Here is an 18,642-nt window from a genome sequence, read left to right as displayed (position 1 = left end):
TTCGGCTCTCGGGTTACCGAGGAGGCAATTATTTTAAAGAGCAGTAAAACACTCACAATAAAGCCACAATTGTTTGTGTAAATACAGAGGATTCACACAAACGCACACAGTGTTTCCCTGAAAATAAGGCCCGGTCTTATATTTTTTTGAATCTTGAAATAAACACTTGGCCTTACTGTCATGCACTCAAAAGTCCATTTGGGTTTATTATCAGGGGATGTTTTATTTTGGGGGAAAGAGTGTGTGTGTGTGTCTACACATATACCTACGTACATATTCTGAGCTCAAACTTTCTTGTCCTTGTGGTGCCAAATAAATATGTAAATAGAGGAAGGCCATTTAGAATTAAGTACACTTTAATTATATTTTTAAAAATGATAAGGTTAGCAAGGGATCGGGATTAATAGTCTTTCGCCAAAAAGAATACATTCAGCTTCAGTAAATAAAGAACTTTATTTTTAAACCGAACTCCATTTTAATGTTTCTTGCTTGCAGCTGCCACCTAGGAAAGAAGAAAAAAAAAAGCTATTTTAAATTTATTTACATAGTCAAATGATTTATGAACCAATATAAAAAACGTGCATATCTTTCCAGTATTCAAAGGATAATTTCCGCCACTAAGAACACGGCCTTAATTACCCAAATTAGGTAGGGGGGAATGCAGTTTGCTCTCAGTTTTCTATTCTGCTGGTTTGCCCTGCCGGTATTGGTGGGGTTGGTCTTAGAGGTTCTTTGGTTGGGCTGCTTACTATTGGTTTTGTTTGGCAATTCCTTGATTGGAGTATTGTTTACTTGATGCTGTTCTGATGTCAATCTTGGGTGTCACTTGTGAAATTTTATCTTAGTTCTTGCTAGGGAATGTTGTGTTTGGGCCTGGGCCAGCTGTTGCTCTCACAGATGGGAGAGATGCGGCACAAAGTGAGTGCGAAAGCCTGGCTGACAGCCAGGAAGACGTGGCAGACAGCCAGGAAGACTGAGGCCACTGGTTTGCAGGACTCAGTAGACAGCCCAGGGGATTTGGCATGCAGTCCCTCAGACAGTCTTTCGTCCTTGGATTCCTCTGCAGAACAATTCATAGACATGCATAGCAGAAGAGCGATGCAAAGGAGGGATCAATTGAAGGATTATTACAAGTCATCAGAGTAGCACCTGGGTTGGGTGTGGTTCTTATACTGAGGGCTGGGTGTGATTCCCTTACTGAGGGCTAAAGGTATAAAAGGGAACAGAGGCACAAGGCAAACTGTGGCTGTTTATCTGTGTTATTTTGTGGTTCCTGCTCTGAAGTTTCTGTGCCGTGCCTTTGGAGTTTTCAACCCAGCTTTTTCAGACACGTGGGAGGTGAAACTTCTGGGACTTGCTGTTGGCTCCAAAGATTCAAAAGGACTCCTGAAACGTCTTTGCTCATTCCAGGTTGTCTTTGTTTGCTTTTTCCTGTGTTTTTGTATGCGGCTAAAGTAAGCCTTGCACTATCATTGTTTCCTGACACTAAGGACTGTTTTGAGTAACCCTTTTTTTGTTTGTATAATACAAGTTTGCTGATTAGAAGAGCACGTGTGTGTTTGATTTCTTTTCCTCGGACTGTTACGCATTGCCTGAGCCCAGTCAGGCAGAACAGGGATAAGGCAAGATTTCTTATGACGCAGAAGCATCCTTTTTCCCCCTGCAAATGCTCATAACCCACAATAGATCCTTATATGGGCTGCTACAGGTAATTTCAGGAGTGATCAAGAAGGTGTCAAGATATTTCACTTGATTCACATTTGAGGTCAACAGTTAGCAGTGAGAAAAACCTGTTAAGCGTGAGAGAGAGAGAGAGAGAGATGCACGATCTTTATTCTGTTTTTTTTGCCGGACATGCTCCGTGTAATCGTAAAGGGAATAATTTGTTAAGAAATAACTTGCCAACAGCACGGTGTACAGTACACAGACCTAGTTAACATACAATCACCTCAGCAATTTATCGAATGGTGATGGGGCTGTTAAAACAGGGGGGGGGGGGGTAGATGATCATGTACAAGTTTTAAGAGCAAAACGGTGATGCAATAGGCAGCTCTTTCTAATGAGATTCATAGAGTGGCGTCTTTAGGGGTTCATTTAGGCCCCAGCAAAAAGGCTGCTCGGAAATGATCTTGCAAGTTGCTGATTCCAACTTTCATTTATTATCTATTTCGCTTTTGCTGGCAAAGCTTTAAAAGCAAGGCTTTCCTCTAAGAAGTAAAGATTGTTCTTTCTTTTTTTTGGGGGGGGGGGGAGCAATCTGCTGCCTTTCAAGTGTTATTGATTTTTACTTCCTGTGACTTCCAGTCATCCTATCTGACGGAATATATATCTTTGGTATACAGAATCTATGTACCAAAAAAAACAACAACCCCTGATGAATACTCAAGTATCCAAGTCCCTGCTTTAAATCAAGGTGAATGAGAAAATATAACAAGATTAATTTCGTGAATTCTTCCTCTTATCCTCCTCTAAATCAAAGTACAAAGACCTGTTTCACCCCATCCTGCAATATACAACAAAGAGTGTAATGGAAGAAGAAAACAGATCCAGGGTTAAGAGTCCATTTTTGTCACGATGCAAAAACTGCAACTTTATGTACCTGTATTAAATGCATGTACATAATGATCATGTTTACATTAGATCATCACAATAACAGAGGAAGAACTGAGTTGGAAGGGACCTTGGAGGTCTTCTAGTCCAACCCCCTGCTCAAGCAGGAAAACCTATAACAGTGATGGTGAACCTATGGCACGGGTGCCACAGCTGGCACGCGGAGCCATATTTGCTGGCACGCGAGCTATTGCTCTAGCTCATCTCCAATGTGCATATGTGTGCTGGCCAGATGATTTTTGGCTTGCAAAGGCTCTGGGAGAGCGCTTTTGGCTTCCAGAGAGCTTCCAGGGGGATGTGGGAGGGCATTTTTACCCTCCCTGGCTCCAGGAAAGCCTTTGGAGCCCAGAGAGAGTGAAACACAAGCTTACTAGGCCCACCAGAAGTTGGGAAACAGGCCATTTCCAGCCTCCGGTTGATGGGGGAAGCACTTTACGCCCTGCTCAGGTATTAAATTATAGATGTGGGTACTCACACATATGCGATAGCGCACGCCTTTCAGCACCCGAGGGAAAAAAAGGTTCGCCACCACTGCCCTATAGCATTTCAGGCAAATGGCTATCCAGTCTCTTCTTGAAGGCCTCCAAGTGATGGAGCACCCACAACTTCTGGAAGCAATTAATCCCACTGGTTAATTGTCCTCAGTGTCAAGAAGTTTCTCCTTAGTTTTAGGTTGGTTCTCTCGATTAGCTTCCATCCATTGTTTCTTGTCCTGCCCTCAGGTGCTTTGGAGAAGAGGTTGACCCCCTCTTCTCTGTGACAGCCTCATAGATATCAGAAGACTGCTATCATGTCACCCCCTAGTCCTTCTTCTCATTAAACTAGACTCATAGCCTGTTCTTTAGTGGACTGAAGACCTGATGCTTCTTGAAACATATGAATGAGTTTGTTTAAGATGACATTTATGTATGGATGATTACAATGGTCATCCTCTGTTGTAGTTAGCTCTGGCCCAGCTCCTGCCCCAAGGACTGCGGATGTGGGGGAGACATCCACATGCTGCAGGCCTGTTTTTCCCCTGGTGGAATCTGATGATGAAGGCTCCTCTGACCAAGAAGACATGAGTGACAGGGAGGAGGAGAGTGGGGCAGACAGCTCAGAAGGAGATCAATTATCTCTCTCCTCCTTGGATTCAGAACAAGAGTTAATGATACAGCCACGCATGCAGAGAGCGATGCATAGGCAACAACAACTGAGAGATTATTATCAAAGAAAATGAGGCCACCTGTGGTTGGGTGGGGCTGTGGTCATTAGTGAGGCTGCTATAAAGAGCAGCCTGTGGGTTTGGCCATTGTGGAGGATTATCTGATCGTTGTGTTTCGTGACTGCTTTACTGACTTTGACCTTTTGGGTGCTGATTTTTCCCCGCTTTGAAACTAAACCAGGGCAAAGTGTGTTTCACTTTGTGAAAGAAGGAGGACTGTGAATTGCCTCACAGCTGCAAGCTAAGTATCATAGAACTGATAAGGGACTTGTATTAATTACCACTTTGTTTGGAGACGAGTGCTCTTTGCTATACCAAGAGGGCTTAGATTAAGTGAATTTTCATTATAAAGAACATTGTTTTGAATTTTCAAACGTGTGTGTGTCTGAAATTTGTACCTGTGAATTTTTGGGAGGATTCTACCCGAGAGCCCGACAGAACATCTACTAACATTGCAGTGTAATAATTTACATCGATGGGAACATCTATAAGAAGCCTTCATGCAATTCTAGTTACAGTAATACCTCATGATACGAACTTAATTGGTGCAAGGAGGAGGTTCGTAAGACGAAAGGTTCGTAAGACGAAACATTGTTTCCCATAGGAAACAATGTAAAGTCAATTAATCCGTGCAACCAAAAAAACCCCCGCAAAAAAACGGCTTTCGGCGACTGCTGGGAAGCCGCGCGGCTGTTTTAAAAGGTGACAGCCGGCCTGGGGGGCTTGCCAGCACCCTCCCAAACCCGGGTTCGGGGGGGTACTGGCAAGCCCCCCAGGCCGGCTGCGACCTTTTAAAACAGCCGCGCCGCTTCGCAGCTGTCTCCCGAAGCCGAACACGGAAGTTCGGCTTTAGCGTTCGGCTTCGGGAGACAGCTGCGAAGCGGCGCGGCTGTTTTAAAAGGTCGCAGCCGGCCTGGGGGGCTTCCCAGCAACCTCCCGAACTGAACCCGGGGTTCAGCAAAATTTTGCCTCTTCTTACGAACTTTGTTCGAGTTACGAACCGGTGTTCGGGAGGCTTCTGGGAAGCCCCGCCACCCGGCTGTTACCTTTTAAAACAGCCGGCGCGGCTTCCCAGCAGTCGCCGAAAGCCGTTTTTTTGCGGGGGTTTTTTTGCGCCGGTTCGTAACTCGAAAAAAGTTCGTAAGAAGAGGCAAAATTTTGCTGAACCCCGGGTTCGTATCACGAGTTGTTCGTAAGACGAGGGGTTCGTATCTTGAGGTACCACTGTATATTGTTTTTGTGCTTTTTTTACCTTGAGCTGTTTTTTCTTTCGTGTCCGTTTTTTTCCTCACTTTTTAAAAAACAATCTCTCAACCCCCGTGCCTAAACGCAGGATTTCCTAAATTAAAATTTACTGCATTGAACGCAACTGACTTAACCTAACGGTACTTCCAATATAAGTGAAAACTCATTTTAAAAGATTAACGGGCGGCATGCTTATTAATGAAGGGCCCCTTAAATTGGAGAGTATTCACTCATGACAAGTCACATTATTTGCATAATGAAGTCATTTGTAGAATACGATCAATGCATAATTGTCATTAATGAGAATGCGCCATCAGTCCATTCTCTGCAAAGAATAGATATGTTTTATTCAGTCTCCCTATGAATGATTAGGCTATTTGTGATTTTGAGGAGGGAGGTGGCTAGGTTGAGTTTTTTTGAAATGCCACAAGAAAGAAGGCGCTTCTAAATCTGTGTTAAGGGGCAAGATTAATGCTCTGATGCACTAACACTCCATCCACCCACCTCATAGAAACATAGAAGATTGACAGCAGAAAAAGACCTCATGGTCCATCTAGTCTGCCCTTATACTATTTCCTGAATTTTATCTTAGGATGGATCCATGTTTATTCCAGGCATGTTTCAATTCAGTGACTGTGGATTTACCAACCACGCCTGCTGGAAGTTTGTTCCAAGCATCTACTACTCTTTTAGTAAAATAATAATAATTCTCCCAATGCAATGGTAGATTTTTACCTGTCCAGCAATCCTATCCAGGTCTCTCTGTCCCTGAGGAGTAAGCTTGCGACCTCTGAAAGAAACCAGTATCAAAAATCAGCCTCTTCTAAAATTAAACTACAGTACTAACACACACTGATCATTCCCGGTTTTGGTTACAAAAAATATAGCAGTGCAAAGATCACAATTCAAAAGAGAAGATGCGGTTCAAAACACGTGGTCTTGAATCCAACACCCTCTAAGAGCATCTTAAAGCTGATGTATTATCACATGAAAGTTGCTTTTTTTTTTTTTTTTAATGAATTTTCCAAAGCTTTATCGCTACTTGGGGAAAAGAGAGGCCATGTGGATGTTGCTTAATTGTAACCTTCAGCAATTATAGCCAGTGAACAACACAGGAAGCTATAATTCAATAATACATAAGTACGACAGAATCCCATAACAGTCTTGCCTCTGTTCATTAAAATAAAGCATGTTTGAATGAAATATCAATGTCCAAAGATACCAACACAGCAGAGGTGAGAATTCAGCAGGTTCTGCAAAACCGATAGTGGAAATTTTGAGTAGTTCGGAGAACCTGCAAATACCACATCTGGCTGGCTCCCGAATGGGTGGGGAATGAAAATTTTGCAAAATCCTTTCCCCAGGAGGATATTTGCAGTATCGTTCCCCTGCCATGCCCCCACCCCCAAGCCGTGCCCATAGAACTGATAGGGATAAATTTTGAATTTCGCCCCTGCCACACAGGCAATTCAATCAACAGCATCAGTAGTCAAGAAGAGAGTCTACCACCCATACTCACGTCATAGGGAAGTATATTACTGGGCTTGGCCATAATACTCTAATATTGTTTCGACAATCTTTGGAAGCCCTCATGTAGGCCACAAAGGTTATAGACTTCTATAACTGTCCAAAAGTCACATTGGCTCTGAACACAGAACTCCCAGTACGGACTTTATATAAACTGATTCCCATAAATGGTATCCAATGCGTTGTCCACAATTGTGTTTCTGTAAGCCTGGCACAATACACATATATTTTCTTAGGTTTCCCTATTTAACTCACCCATCCTGGTCCTTCTCCACCATTTTGAGCCCTTCCAAAGCCTGGAGCACCCTCCTGGCAACACTTTTTGAACCCCGGCTGAAGTGACTGGGCATCACACCATTGCGCTGGCGCCCCCCATAGATCTTGGTCATGGAGCCGACTCCAGCACCACCCCGAAGATAAAGGTGGCGGGCGGTGGATGCTGCAAACGAAAGAAAGCCATCACTTTAGGACCTTCTACCACACGAATCCCACAGAATTGGCCTTCTCCGGGTCCCATCGACCAAACAATGCCGTTTGGCGGGCCCCAGGGGAAGAGCCTTCTCTGTGGCGGCCCCGGCCTTCTGGAATCAACTCCCCCCGGAGATTAGAACGGCCCCCACCCTCCTTGTCTTTCGCAAGTTACTCAAGACCCACCTATATCGCCCGGCATGGGGGAATTAAGACATCTCCCCCAGGCTTTCTTATATTTTATGTTTGGTATGTATGTGCTGTATGGTTTTTAAATTGTTGGGGTTTTTAAAATAATTTTATTATTAGATTTGTTCCATTGTTTATACTGTTTTTATTACTGTTGTGAGCCGCCCCGAGTCTTCGGAGAGGGGCGGCATACAAATCTAATAAATTGAATTGAATTGGTCATTTCAACCACAGCATGAGAAGAAAGAGTGAGTCCATTTCCAAAATTTTACAGGACTCAAAAGTATCTTACCACCTCCTTAAAGAATCAAGCTTGACTTCTACAGTTTTCTCGGTTGACAAGTGGTTTGCCATGCCTTTTGGAGGGGGGGGGGAGTTCCCCCCCAATGACCACCCTGGTCATTACATGAACTATGATTGGTCTTTATATAATGGGTTTTTAACTGCTTTTTTTAGTATTGGATTTTGTTGTACTGTTTTACTGCTGTTGTTAGCCGCCCCGAGTCTGCGGAGAGGGGCGGCATACAAATCCAATAAATAATAATAATAAATAATAATAACTATGTCATGCCAAAACAACATCTTCAAAACAGCCACGCCTATCTTCCCATACTGAAAGTTGCCAAAGACAAGAACTTTCCATTGATGGCAAGATGTTGCCTGCCCAAGTAAATTATCCTACTTCAAAATGAAAGGTCCCAATGAAAGTAATTAAAATTAACGAGCATAGTACCCTCAAACTGCTTTCAGGCCAATGCCGCCTCCAACTGAAGACATGTCAGCACGGCATCGCTTGGGACAACAAACAAGCAAACTGCATTAAAACCCTCCATTTTCACCTGGAACGGAGAAACTACGTCGCCTGCCTTCTCCTTTGAGGCCACTCCACAGGCCCAGACAAAAGGAGAAACCCTGAGGCTATATTCCTGCAAGTCAGAAACCTACTTCCCTCCCTTACATTTCACTAGAACAGTGACAAGAGCAAGTTAACCAGGCTGAACAGCCATTCTGACAGCAACCACGGAAGGGGGAAGCAGGGTTTGGACTTCAGGGCATCTACAAAACCACTTTGCCACAGCAGAGGCCCACTTGAAAAAAGCAAGAGTATTGGTTAGCTGTCATTTACTGTGAATACAAACAGATGCGAGAAGGGCATTTTAGTTCCCTGTGAAATAATAGATCAAGCTCTCCACGAAGAGCATCTCCAGGGCTCTCCAAACCATCTGAAGTCACGAATAAAGCCGCGAGATGGAGGCAGCCCAAGACAGAACAGACTACTGGTAGACAGCCAAAGCGGCTGCTCGCATCCGCTGTTTTATAGGCAGGCAAATCAAATGCAAATGGTTTTGAGGTCTGTTGGAAAAAAATGATTTCCATACTGGCCAGGAGCGCTGCTCACTCGATTGTCCAAAGCATCTAGCAGCGATTTGTAATAGATTAAGAGGGCTGACAGAAAAACAAGCCACGAAAGATATTTTAGAATTAACCGAGGCTTTTAACGAGACGTCATATTAAAGAGCTGGGCAACAAAGCATCTGTGCTCTGATTGGTCCCCAAGATATAAATGCTTCATAATTATGGGCAGAGAAGTCAATTATCTTCTTGATTGATAACATTAGCAAAGTCTCCAATCGCTAGCAAACCATAAGGGTTTATAGTAACGCTGCAGCCACTACTTCATGTGCAGGTTGGTGCTGCTGATTATTTCCTGGGAAAATGAGAAAGGATTCTGGTTCTTTTCATTGTATGGCCCTCCCATGCATAGACCAGGGTCTAAACAGGACAGTTGTGACACAGAGGACTGGTCTGTTGTCCCAAAAGACACACCCTTCTTCAAAAGTAAAGAGTTGTTTTAAACCCTGCAATGTCATCAAAAGATAGAGGGGAAAATGACACAGCAAAGTTTCTTCAAAACTCATTATCTATAGATGTTCTCTAGCAATGCCTTCATGGCATTGGACCAGAATATCTCCGAGACCGCCTTCTGCCGCACGAATCCCAGCGACCGATTAGGTCCCAGAGTGGGCCTTCTCCGGGTCCCATCAACTAAACAATGTCGGTTGGCGGGCCCCAGGGGAAGAGCCTTCTCTGTGGCGGCCCCGACTCTCTGGAACCAGCTCCCCCCAGAGATTAGAACTGCCCCTACCCTCCTTGCCTTTTGTAAACTCCTTAAAACCCACCTTTGTCGTCAGGCATGGGGGAACTGAAATATCTCCCCTGGGCCTATACAATTTATGTATGGTATGCTTGTATGTATGTCTGCTTAATAATGGGGTTTTTTAAATATTTTAAATAGTAAATTATTAGATTTGTCATGAACTGTCTTTATTGTGTTGTGAGCCGCCCCGAGTCTACGGAAATGGGTGGCATACAAATCTAATAAATAAACAAACAAACAAACAAACAAACAGTTTGCAAATGGGTCATTCTTTGTCAAGTGGACCAGGTGAAATTGAAGCCTTATTTGAAAAGAAACCATCACAAAAACAACATATATGATAGGAAAAAAATGTGCTCTTTCTAATAAAATAAAAATGAAGACGATTGAAGGTGAGAAAACAGAGTGGTGGGAAAAAACGTGCTCCTTCTAATGAAGGTGATTGAAAGGTGATGAAACAGAGCTCTCTGTTTTCTCCCCTTCAATCATCTTCATTTTTGTTTCATTAGAAAGAGCAATTTTTTTCCCTATCCTATATGTTGTTTTTGTGACGGTTTCTTTTTTAAATAAGGCTGCAAAAAGCCAGTTTGGTATGACTAATGACTAAGGCACCAGGCTAGAATCAGGAGATCTCGAGTTCTAATCCTGTCTTAGGCAGAAAGTCTGCTGAGTGACCTTGCCCAGTCACACTGTCTCTCAGGCCTGGAGAGAAGGTAATGGCAAGCTTGCCAAGAGAACTGCAGGATTTTATCAGGAATCAAGACTGGGACACACGAAAATGAGCATCGCCCCTCAAATAGCCTCAGCAACTCTCCCCGGTGATACTGCGAGTTGTTTTAATAGGGCAATTGATGTATTAAATTGCAGTAAGCCACGGTTTTGACCACAACCATGCTTTATTTTGATTTTATTTATAGCCACCCACATAGACAATGGGCATTTCATTTACAAAACAAGAAAGGCAACATTATTTATCAAATTTGGAAAACACCAATCTCCCTTAAACTGATAGGCAACAAATGCAGTCTGCATTGGTTGCCGATCAGTTTCCGGTCACAATTCAAAGTGTTGGTTATGACCTATAAAGCCCTTCATGGCACCGGACCAGATTATCTCAGGGACCGCCTTCTGCTGCACGAATCCCAGCGACCAGTTAGGTCCCACAGAGTGGGTCTTCTCCCGGTCCCGTCAACTAAACAATGTCGCTTGGCGGGACCCAGGGGAAGAGCCTTCTCTGTGGCGGCCCCAGGCCTATGGAACAAACTCCCCCCAGAGATTAGAATTGCCTCCACCCTCCTTGCCTTTTGTAAGCTACTTAAAATCCACCTCTGCCGCCAGGCATGGGGGAATTAAGATTCCCTTTTCCCCTAGGCCTTTACAATTTTATGCATGGTATGTTTTTATGTATGTTTGGTTTTTTATATTAAGGGGTTTTTAATCGTTTTTAGTATTGGATTATTATTGTATGCTGTTTTATGATTGCTGTTAGCCGCCCCGAGTCTTCGAAGAGGGGCAGCATATACTGTAAATAAATAAATAAATAAATCTTGTTTTAAAATCTGCAATGGCTAATATGCATGCCACCCTTAGTCAAAACCAAACAAATTAACAGCATGGGCTGTTATTGCATGTTAACCAGCTATTGAAACTAAGCCATGAATGTTCACTACATTTGCCTCTTTTCATCTCTCCTTCCACTCCCATTGTAAGCTTCTTAGAAGGACGAACTTATTTTTATACATAGGGTGAGTAACTTTATGACCTGTGGACTTCAACTCCCAGAATTCCTGAGCCGGCACTGGCCAACAAGAAGCACATTGCAATATCTACCCATAGGCAATTTCAATAAAACAATATTCGTTTTGGCCCCTCCTCCCCAAATAATATGTCGTGCAAAAATTGCAATTAGTGTAGCACTGAAATAATTTCATTCCTTACCAGCTCTGGTATAAAACCAGTTTTCATCATAGGGAGCCAATTCTTTGTGCTTGGCTAGTTTGACTGTGTCCACCCATTCAGGTACCTTTAGTTTACCTGACCTGCAAAACAATTCAAGCATCAGTTATGAGGACTGTGAATTGCTTCCTAGTCATTTCCCAAAAAGATGGTTCAAAGCAAATGGGGTACCAACACAACACTGTAACGCTTTCAAGTAGCCAATTCTTCTGGGAAGTGACTGTGGAGGACTGCTTTGATGGAGAGATACAACGTGTCTTAAAATTTAGGCAACTATGGGTTAGAAGAAGAACTGGTGTATAAGACACAAGATTTCAAATAGCTAAAATAAGGGGGGGTTGTCTTCTCCAGCCCCCAGGAGCACTCGGCAGACCCCTCAACCTTCTGTGCACCCACTTTTCTGTTTGGCAGGTTTGCAAAGTACTTCTGGGGACTGAGGGAAGGCAAAGTGCCCTCGTTTTTGTGAAAAACGGGCCCATTTCTTGCAAAAATAGATGCAGGAGCACACTTGGGGAGGCCACAAATGGCTGCATTCGGTCTATAAAGATGCACCAACATTTCCACCCTCTTTTAGGGAAGGAAAAGATGCGTCTTATACTCCCAAAAATATGGTAAATTAATCCACAATATATTCATGAAATAATTCAAATGGAAAAGAGCTGAAGCACAGATCCACTAAAGCTACAAAGTACTATTCGGAAGAAAATCGTTTTCTGTCATATTCTAAGATGGGATTTTTTGAGAATTTGATATTACTCAATCTATATGGCACCTGCCACCCTCACCAATCAAAACCCCAGTCATAAACAATGCTTTGTGGTCTGAAATACCAATGGCAGCACCAAGTACCAGAGTATTTTTTAAACAAATAGAAGATGTTTTGGGTTAAATTTCTGTTTCACTATAAATCTTACTGCTATTATGATTAACAAATAACTGATTTACATGCATATATGCAATTTGTACTAGATGTTATTATTCATAAAGTACTTAAGGCAATTATCAGTATCTTACAGAAATGCAAAACACTTTGTGTATGAACTATTCTACACATGAAACGTGAATGATTCCACACAGAAAACAGCTACTTTCTGGCGGTTCATCTCCAAAATGAAGCATGTGCGTTTGGTCCAGAAACCTAAAAGAAACGACTCAATTTCAACTTCTAGTCTGAAACATGAACCGTTCTGGGAAGAAGCGCTGATGGGACATCAGCAATGGCAATTAAGAAGCAAGGGAGAGACACACCGGGAAGATTGGGGGAAGGTAGATTGATAGAATATGCTGTGCTGAGAACTGACAGTAGTGGCTAAGCAAAGTGAAGGAACTGAATAGATTTTTGACTGATAAGATATGTCATTTTAGAATATCAGCAATGTGGTTGAAAGGCAGGAAAGGGAATCATGGAAGGATATGTCATGTTGGAAGTTATGAAGAAGAATTTCCATATTGGTGACATTCCTACACAATCCCTTAATGATGTTTTTGTTTAGCAAATCAAATTTATAAAACTAATTTATTTGCTAATAACAGGAGCAAATCGAAAAGTATCTCAATGAGACACAAATTCGCATTTGCACACCAACTCCACTCTGGCATGATTAATTGCATGGAAGTATACTTTTAACTACCAATAAAACTGATTCCAGTGAGAAGAAATATACTTCAAAACTATTTATCTTATTATTAAGCAAGCAAAATAATATAGTGCTTTTAACTCCCTATTCACTTCCTGCCTGGGTTTACATGAATCCTGGTTTTTAACACCCATCTTTATTTCCTGAAATATTACTACTGCAAAGGAAATTTCTGTCTTTTATTTATGTGTATTCTCCATCAAAACCATTAAGATATGCTAATGAAGAATGCTTTATAGATTAGTGTAGGCTCAGAAAAAAGTGCTACCTTTTGGGAAAATACAACTCACTACATCAGAAATGCAATTTGTATGTGCTAATTAATTTTTCACACAACTTACTTTTTGAGAAAGGCTGCAAGGGCCCGTACAAACTCCTGCTGGTTGACGTCTTTTACAGTTACTCCAGGCATCTGCAGAGGGGGGAAATATGTAATCTCACCATTTTAGAAATATTAATCAGTTTCATACGCTTAGGAACTGAACCACTCCTGCCAAGAAGAGGCCGGGAGAGCACCCCTCTTCACAATATTTATTCATTTGTTTATAACCTGTTTATAAATATTATCATTATAATTCCCAAGAACCCCCAGCAGAAGGAAAAAAAGCATTTCCAATAAACAGTATAATATACTGTTTGCATTCAAACACTTTGCACTCAAGCAAAAATAGCTCCAATGCCAGCAGATTCCATCATAGCATAGCATTCTTTATCGGCCAAATGTGATTGGACACTATGAACTCACAAGCAAGGATTACTGTATGTTTTAGTATCAGTAGAATTTCTATAGCAATAACATTATAGCAATAACATTTAGACTTATATACTGCTTCATAGTGCTTTTACAGCACTCTTTAAACAGTTTAGAGAATCAGCATATTGCCCCCAACAATCTGGGTCCTCATTTTACCCACCTCAGAAGGATGGAAGGCTGAATCAATAAGGTGCCCTTATTTTTTCAGCTTTTTAAGGATCAGCAACAAATACAGGTATCTAGCACTACCGTAAAATGAGTGTAAAATAGAATTCTCCTCTAATCATGTGCTTCCAACCCATGGGAACAGTTCTGATGCGTAAGATATTAAATGATGAGATTTAAGCCTTATGGTATTTAAGCTTCAGAACTGCAGAAAAAACAATTGCTGCCAACCTGCCTTCCATTGCAGACCTGTATACTGCATGAATCAAAAAGAGGGCTGTGGAAATATTTACTGACCCCTCACATCCTGGACACAAACTGTTTCAACTTCTACCTTCAAAACGTGGCTTCAGAGCACTGCAAACCAAGACAACTAGACACAATTTTTCCCCGAATGCCATCACTCTGCTAAACAAATAATCCCCTCAATACTGTCAAACTATTTATTAAGTCTGCACTAATGTTACTAGTTTTTTCTCATCATTCCTATCACCCATGTCCTCCCATATATGACTGTAACTTGTTTGCTTATATCCTTAAGATTTTTATTAATATTGTTTCCTCGTTGCTTATTTGACCCCTATGACAATCATTAAGTGTTGTACCTCATGATTGACAAATGTATATTTTCTTTTATATACACTGAAACCACATGCACCAAAGACAAATTCCTTGTGTCCAATCACACTTGGCCAATCAAGAATTCTATGCTATGCCATGCTATGCTTTTATCTTCTGGCAGTGGAGCTATTTTTGCTTGAATGCAAACAGTATATTTATCTTTTATATACACTGAGACCAGATTTCATTTCATTTCATTTATTGGATTTATATGCCGCCCCTCTCCGAAAACTCGGGGCGGCTAACAACAATAATGAACAATGTACAGTAAAAAATCCAATACTAAAAGACTAACTTAAGACCCCTTAAATGTATAAAACCAACATACGTACAAACATACCATACATACAGTTGTATCAGCCTAGGGGGAGAAGAAGTCTTAATTCCCCCATGCCTGGCGGCAGAGGTGGGTTTTGAGTAGCACCAAAGACAAATTCCTTGCGTGTCCAATCACTCTTGGCCAATAAAGAATTTTTTCAATGTCTTTTTTTAAAGATGAAATATCCATATTAAATTTTGTAATACATAAAAATATGAATATGCATCTCCTTCCTTACACTGAATCGTGACTGATGTACAATCAGTTCAAACAATGTTATTTACTCTCGTCTCCCTATGTATATTTTATCCTTTCCAAGCGCCCACCCGCTTGTTCCACCAGAGCCGCTTTCCTCCCACGTTGCCACATGGCCTGGCCTTGTCCGACAGGCCGGGCCCAAGGAAGGCTAGACCGGAGCACCGAGGAAAATTAGGGACGGCCCCGTCACGGTCAGTCGGACTCCCGGCCTGCCTCCCCCCACGAGCCGCCACCTCGCTCACCGTGTTGCCGCCTCAGCGCTACCGGGCAGGAAAAAGAACGCACGGGGCTCCCCACCCGCTCCTCGCAGGGCTCCGAACCTCGCGAGGTTTGTCTCGGCCAATGGTCGTCCGCGAGACCTGGGCCTCGCCCAATCGTTACCCTCGGGGAGGGAAAGAAGCAGGCATCGCGCGATTTCCAGCCAAACGACGAGAACGGGTTGCTCATCCGGAAGCTGAGGAGGCAAATTTCCCATCGAAGGGCGGAAGTCGTTTCACTTTTTTTTCTTATTTCTTAATCATGATAATGAGATAGATAGATAGATAGATAGATAGATAGATAGATAGATAGATAGATAGATAGATAGATAGATAGATAGATAGATAGATAGATAGATAGATAGATAGATAGATAGATAGATAGATAGATAGATAGATAGATAGATAGATAGATAGATAGATAAAATTAGAGAGAAAGATGGATGAGATTAGAGAGAGAAAGAAAGAGAGACCACCGCACCGGTAGTACAACTGGAGCTCTGCGCACAGCCTTGAGTCTCTGGCATGCGCATGCACATCCGAGTGAGATTTTGCTTCTATTCATGCGCAAAACCAAAACCTAACGAGGGGATGCATGCGCACATGTGCATGTCTCCTCACAAGATTTTGCTTCCTGCGCATGAACAGAAGCAAAATTTTGCTGGGATGTGCATGCGTGCATGCCAGAGACCCAAAGCTTCACACACAGCGCACTGGTAGCAGTGGTAGCTGCAAACCTCGCCTGGTGGGGGCAGACAGGCCCATCCACAAGTCGCCACTATCGGTTTGCCAGAACTGGTCCGAACTGGTTGAATATCACCTCTGCGTTGGTGTCTGAAGAGTAGCAGTTGATATTTTTATTTATTTATTTATTTATTCATTCATTCATTCATTTATTACATTTGTATGCCGCCCCTCTCCAAGGACTCGGAGTGGCATATTAACTTGAATGGGGATAGACAAAGGATGCGAGCAGTGAAGGGCTACCAAACTTTTTACTACCACACTCTGGGTATGGTACAGTAGTACTATATAAACTGTATGTACGCACAGCTCTTCTAAAATTATACACATTCAACCTCATTTACTGTGCTAGGAAAAACATATCCAGAGCCCAGAAGGGGGGGGAAAAAAAATATCTGACCATACCCGTAGAAGCCCACCAAAGCGCCCACAGTGTGGTAGTAAAAAAAAAAATCCAGCCTTTCACTCTTTCCAACCTTGGAATTGGGTGTTTACATATAACCAGGCAGCTTACTCCAAGATCATCTGTTTTGTGAAACAGTCCAAATATGTCTCGCATCCAGGAGTGGGCTACTGCCTGGATTGGGGGTGGGAACACAGTGGGGTAGCGAAAATGGAGCTCCACCCCAGAGCACCCAATTTGCACTGAAAGATGTTGAAAGAAAATGCAGGGCGTCCTGCATAAGCCACGCCCACAGTGTAGTAGTAAAAAATTTGGTAGCCCTTCACTGCTTGCATCCTTTGTCTATCCCCATTAAAGTTAATATCAACTCAAGTTGGCCACCTTTAAGCCACCCCGGGTCACATGATTGTTAAACCACTCCCACCTGGTCACATGGCTGGCAAGCCACACCCACAATATAAGTCACGCCCACACACTGATGGGCTGCCAAAATTTTTACTACCACACTGTGGTATTATGCATTTTTTTCCAACATCTTTCAGTGCAAATTATAATAATAATAATTTATTAGATTTGTATGCCGCCCCTCTCCGAAGACTCGGGGTGGCTCACAACAATGATAAAAAACAATATTATAGTGGCACAAATCTAATATTAAAAGAAATAATTAAAACCCTATCATATTAAAACCAGACAACACATACATACCAAACATAAATTATAAAGATGTCTCAAATCCCCCATGCCTGGTGGTATAGGTGGGTCTTGAGTAGTTTACGGAAGACAAGGAGGGTGGGAGCAGTTCTAATCTCCAGGGGGAGTTGATTCCAGAGGGCCGGGGCCGCCACAGAGACGGCTCTTCCCCTGGGCCCCGCCAGACGACATTGTTTAGTCGACGGGACCCGGAGAAGGCCAACTCTGTGGGACCTTATCGGTCGCTGGGATTCGTGCGGTAGCAGGCGGTTCCGGAGGTACTCTGGTCCAATGTCATGTTCTGTGGGTGTTCTGTGGTAGAGCTCCATTTTCGCTACCCCACTGCATCCCCACCCTCGTCCGGGCAGTAGCCCACCCCAATTATCTACTATATAAAGTGTATGTACACACACACACACGCACAGTTCTTCTAACATTATACACATTCAACCTCTTTTACTACAATAAGAAAAACATACCCAGAACCCAGAAGTATCTGACTGTACCTGTAATAGCCTATCACTGGTTGGGAAGTTAGAAATTGGAGTGTTTGAGTTATCTAAAAGGCTCCATGAATTACCTGTGGCCAGAAGTATCCAATGCTATTGAGGCTGAAATAGAAGTGCTGAGGATTGATGGCTTTTCCTAGTAGCTGCCTGGAACCAGCTTTATTAAGGACAGATGGAAATCAATAGGCAAATCTTGCCAGCTAAAGTTCCATTATTGATTTACGCCTGCTAGTTAGCCTGGGGAGGGCCACACAGCCTCTGTGGGTAGAAAGTTAATAGGGAGAACAACATCATAAGCCAAGAATGAAAGTTGTTGTTGTTGTTGTTGTTGTTGTTGTTGTTGTTGTTGTTATTATTATTATTATTATTATTATTATTATTATTATTATTATTTAGATTTGTATGCCGCCCCTCTCCGTAGAAGTTGTTGGATATCCCAAGCATTATAAGATCAATAATTCAAACCCATGTTTTCTGGCACTAATTTCCCCTTCCTTCCTTCCTTCCTTCCTTCCTTCCTTCCTTCCTTCCTCCCTCCCTCCCTCCCTTCCTCCCTTCCTCCCTTCCTCCCTTCTTTCCTCCCTCAATAAATAAGATTTATTGCACTGAATTTTAAACCAAATCAATTCCATCTCTTTATTTAAGGGTTTAAAAATAGGGGCCAAGCTACCACCTTTGTTTAAATAATGGGCTTATCGACATTCACCGATGTCCATTATGTGCCTTAATGTCGCAACATTCAATAGCTTTGTGCAGTTCAAGTCCCTCATTTTCAATAATTGCTTTGTGGGTGGAAGCGATTTTCCTGTTGCCGTCTTAAGTGGGCCTCGGTCTATTGCATTCAGCTGACGACACCCAGAAGCAGACAAAGAACACAGACAGAAGCGAGGAAAGGAGGGGTACTCAAACTGTCCATCCTCACCCA

At 42.6% G+C, this 18,642-nt stretch overlaps 1 protein-coding gene across 1 annotated transcript; it reads right to left on the bottom strand.

The window, feature by feature from the left end:
- Nucleotides 1-434: 434 nt before the first annotated feature.
- Nucleotides 435-15,430, bottom strand: RPS19 (ribosomal protein S19). Its single transcript, XM_070764088.1, has 6 exons — nucleotides 15,354-15,430; nucleotides 13,336-13,406; nucleotides 11,340-11,440; nucleotides 6,842-7,025; nucleotides 5,795-5,849; nucleotides 435-502 (listed from the first exon to the last, which is right to left on the bottom strand). The coding sequence occupies exons 2-6, from the start codon at nucleotides 13,404-13,406 to the stop codon at nucleotides 476-478; spliced, it is 438 nt and encodes a 145-aa protein (XP_070620189.1). The 5' UTR covers nucleotides 15,354-15,430; the 3' UTR covers nucleotides 435-475.
- Nucleotides 15,431-18,642: the final 3,212 nt, after the last annotated feature.

The sequence above is a fragment of the Erythrolamprus reginae genome, chromosome 11 (assembly GCF_031021105.1).
Source record: "Erythrolamprus reginae isolate rEryReg1 chromosome 11, rEryReg1.hap1, whole genome shotgun sequence".
Taxonomy (NCBI): domain Eukaryota; kingdom Metazoa; phylum Chordata; class Lepidosauria; order Squamata; family Dipsadidae; genus Erythrolamprus; species Erythrolamprus reginae.
This window is presented reverse-complemented; position numbering and strand designations above follow the sequence as displayed.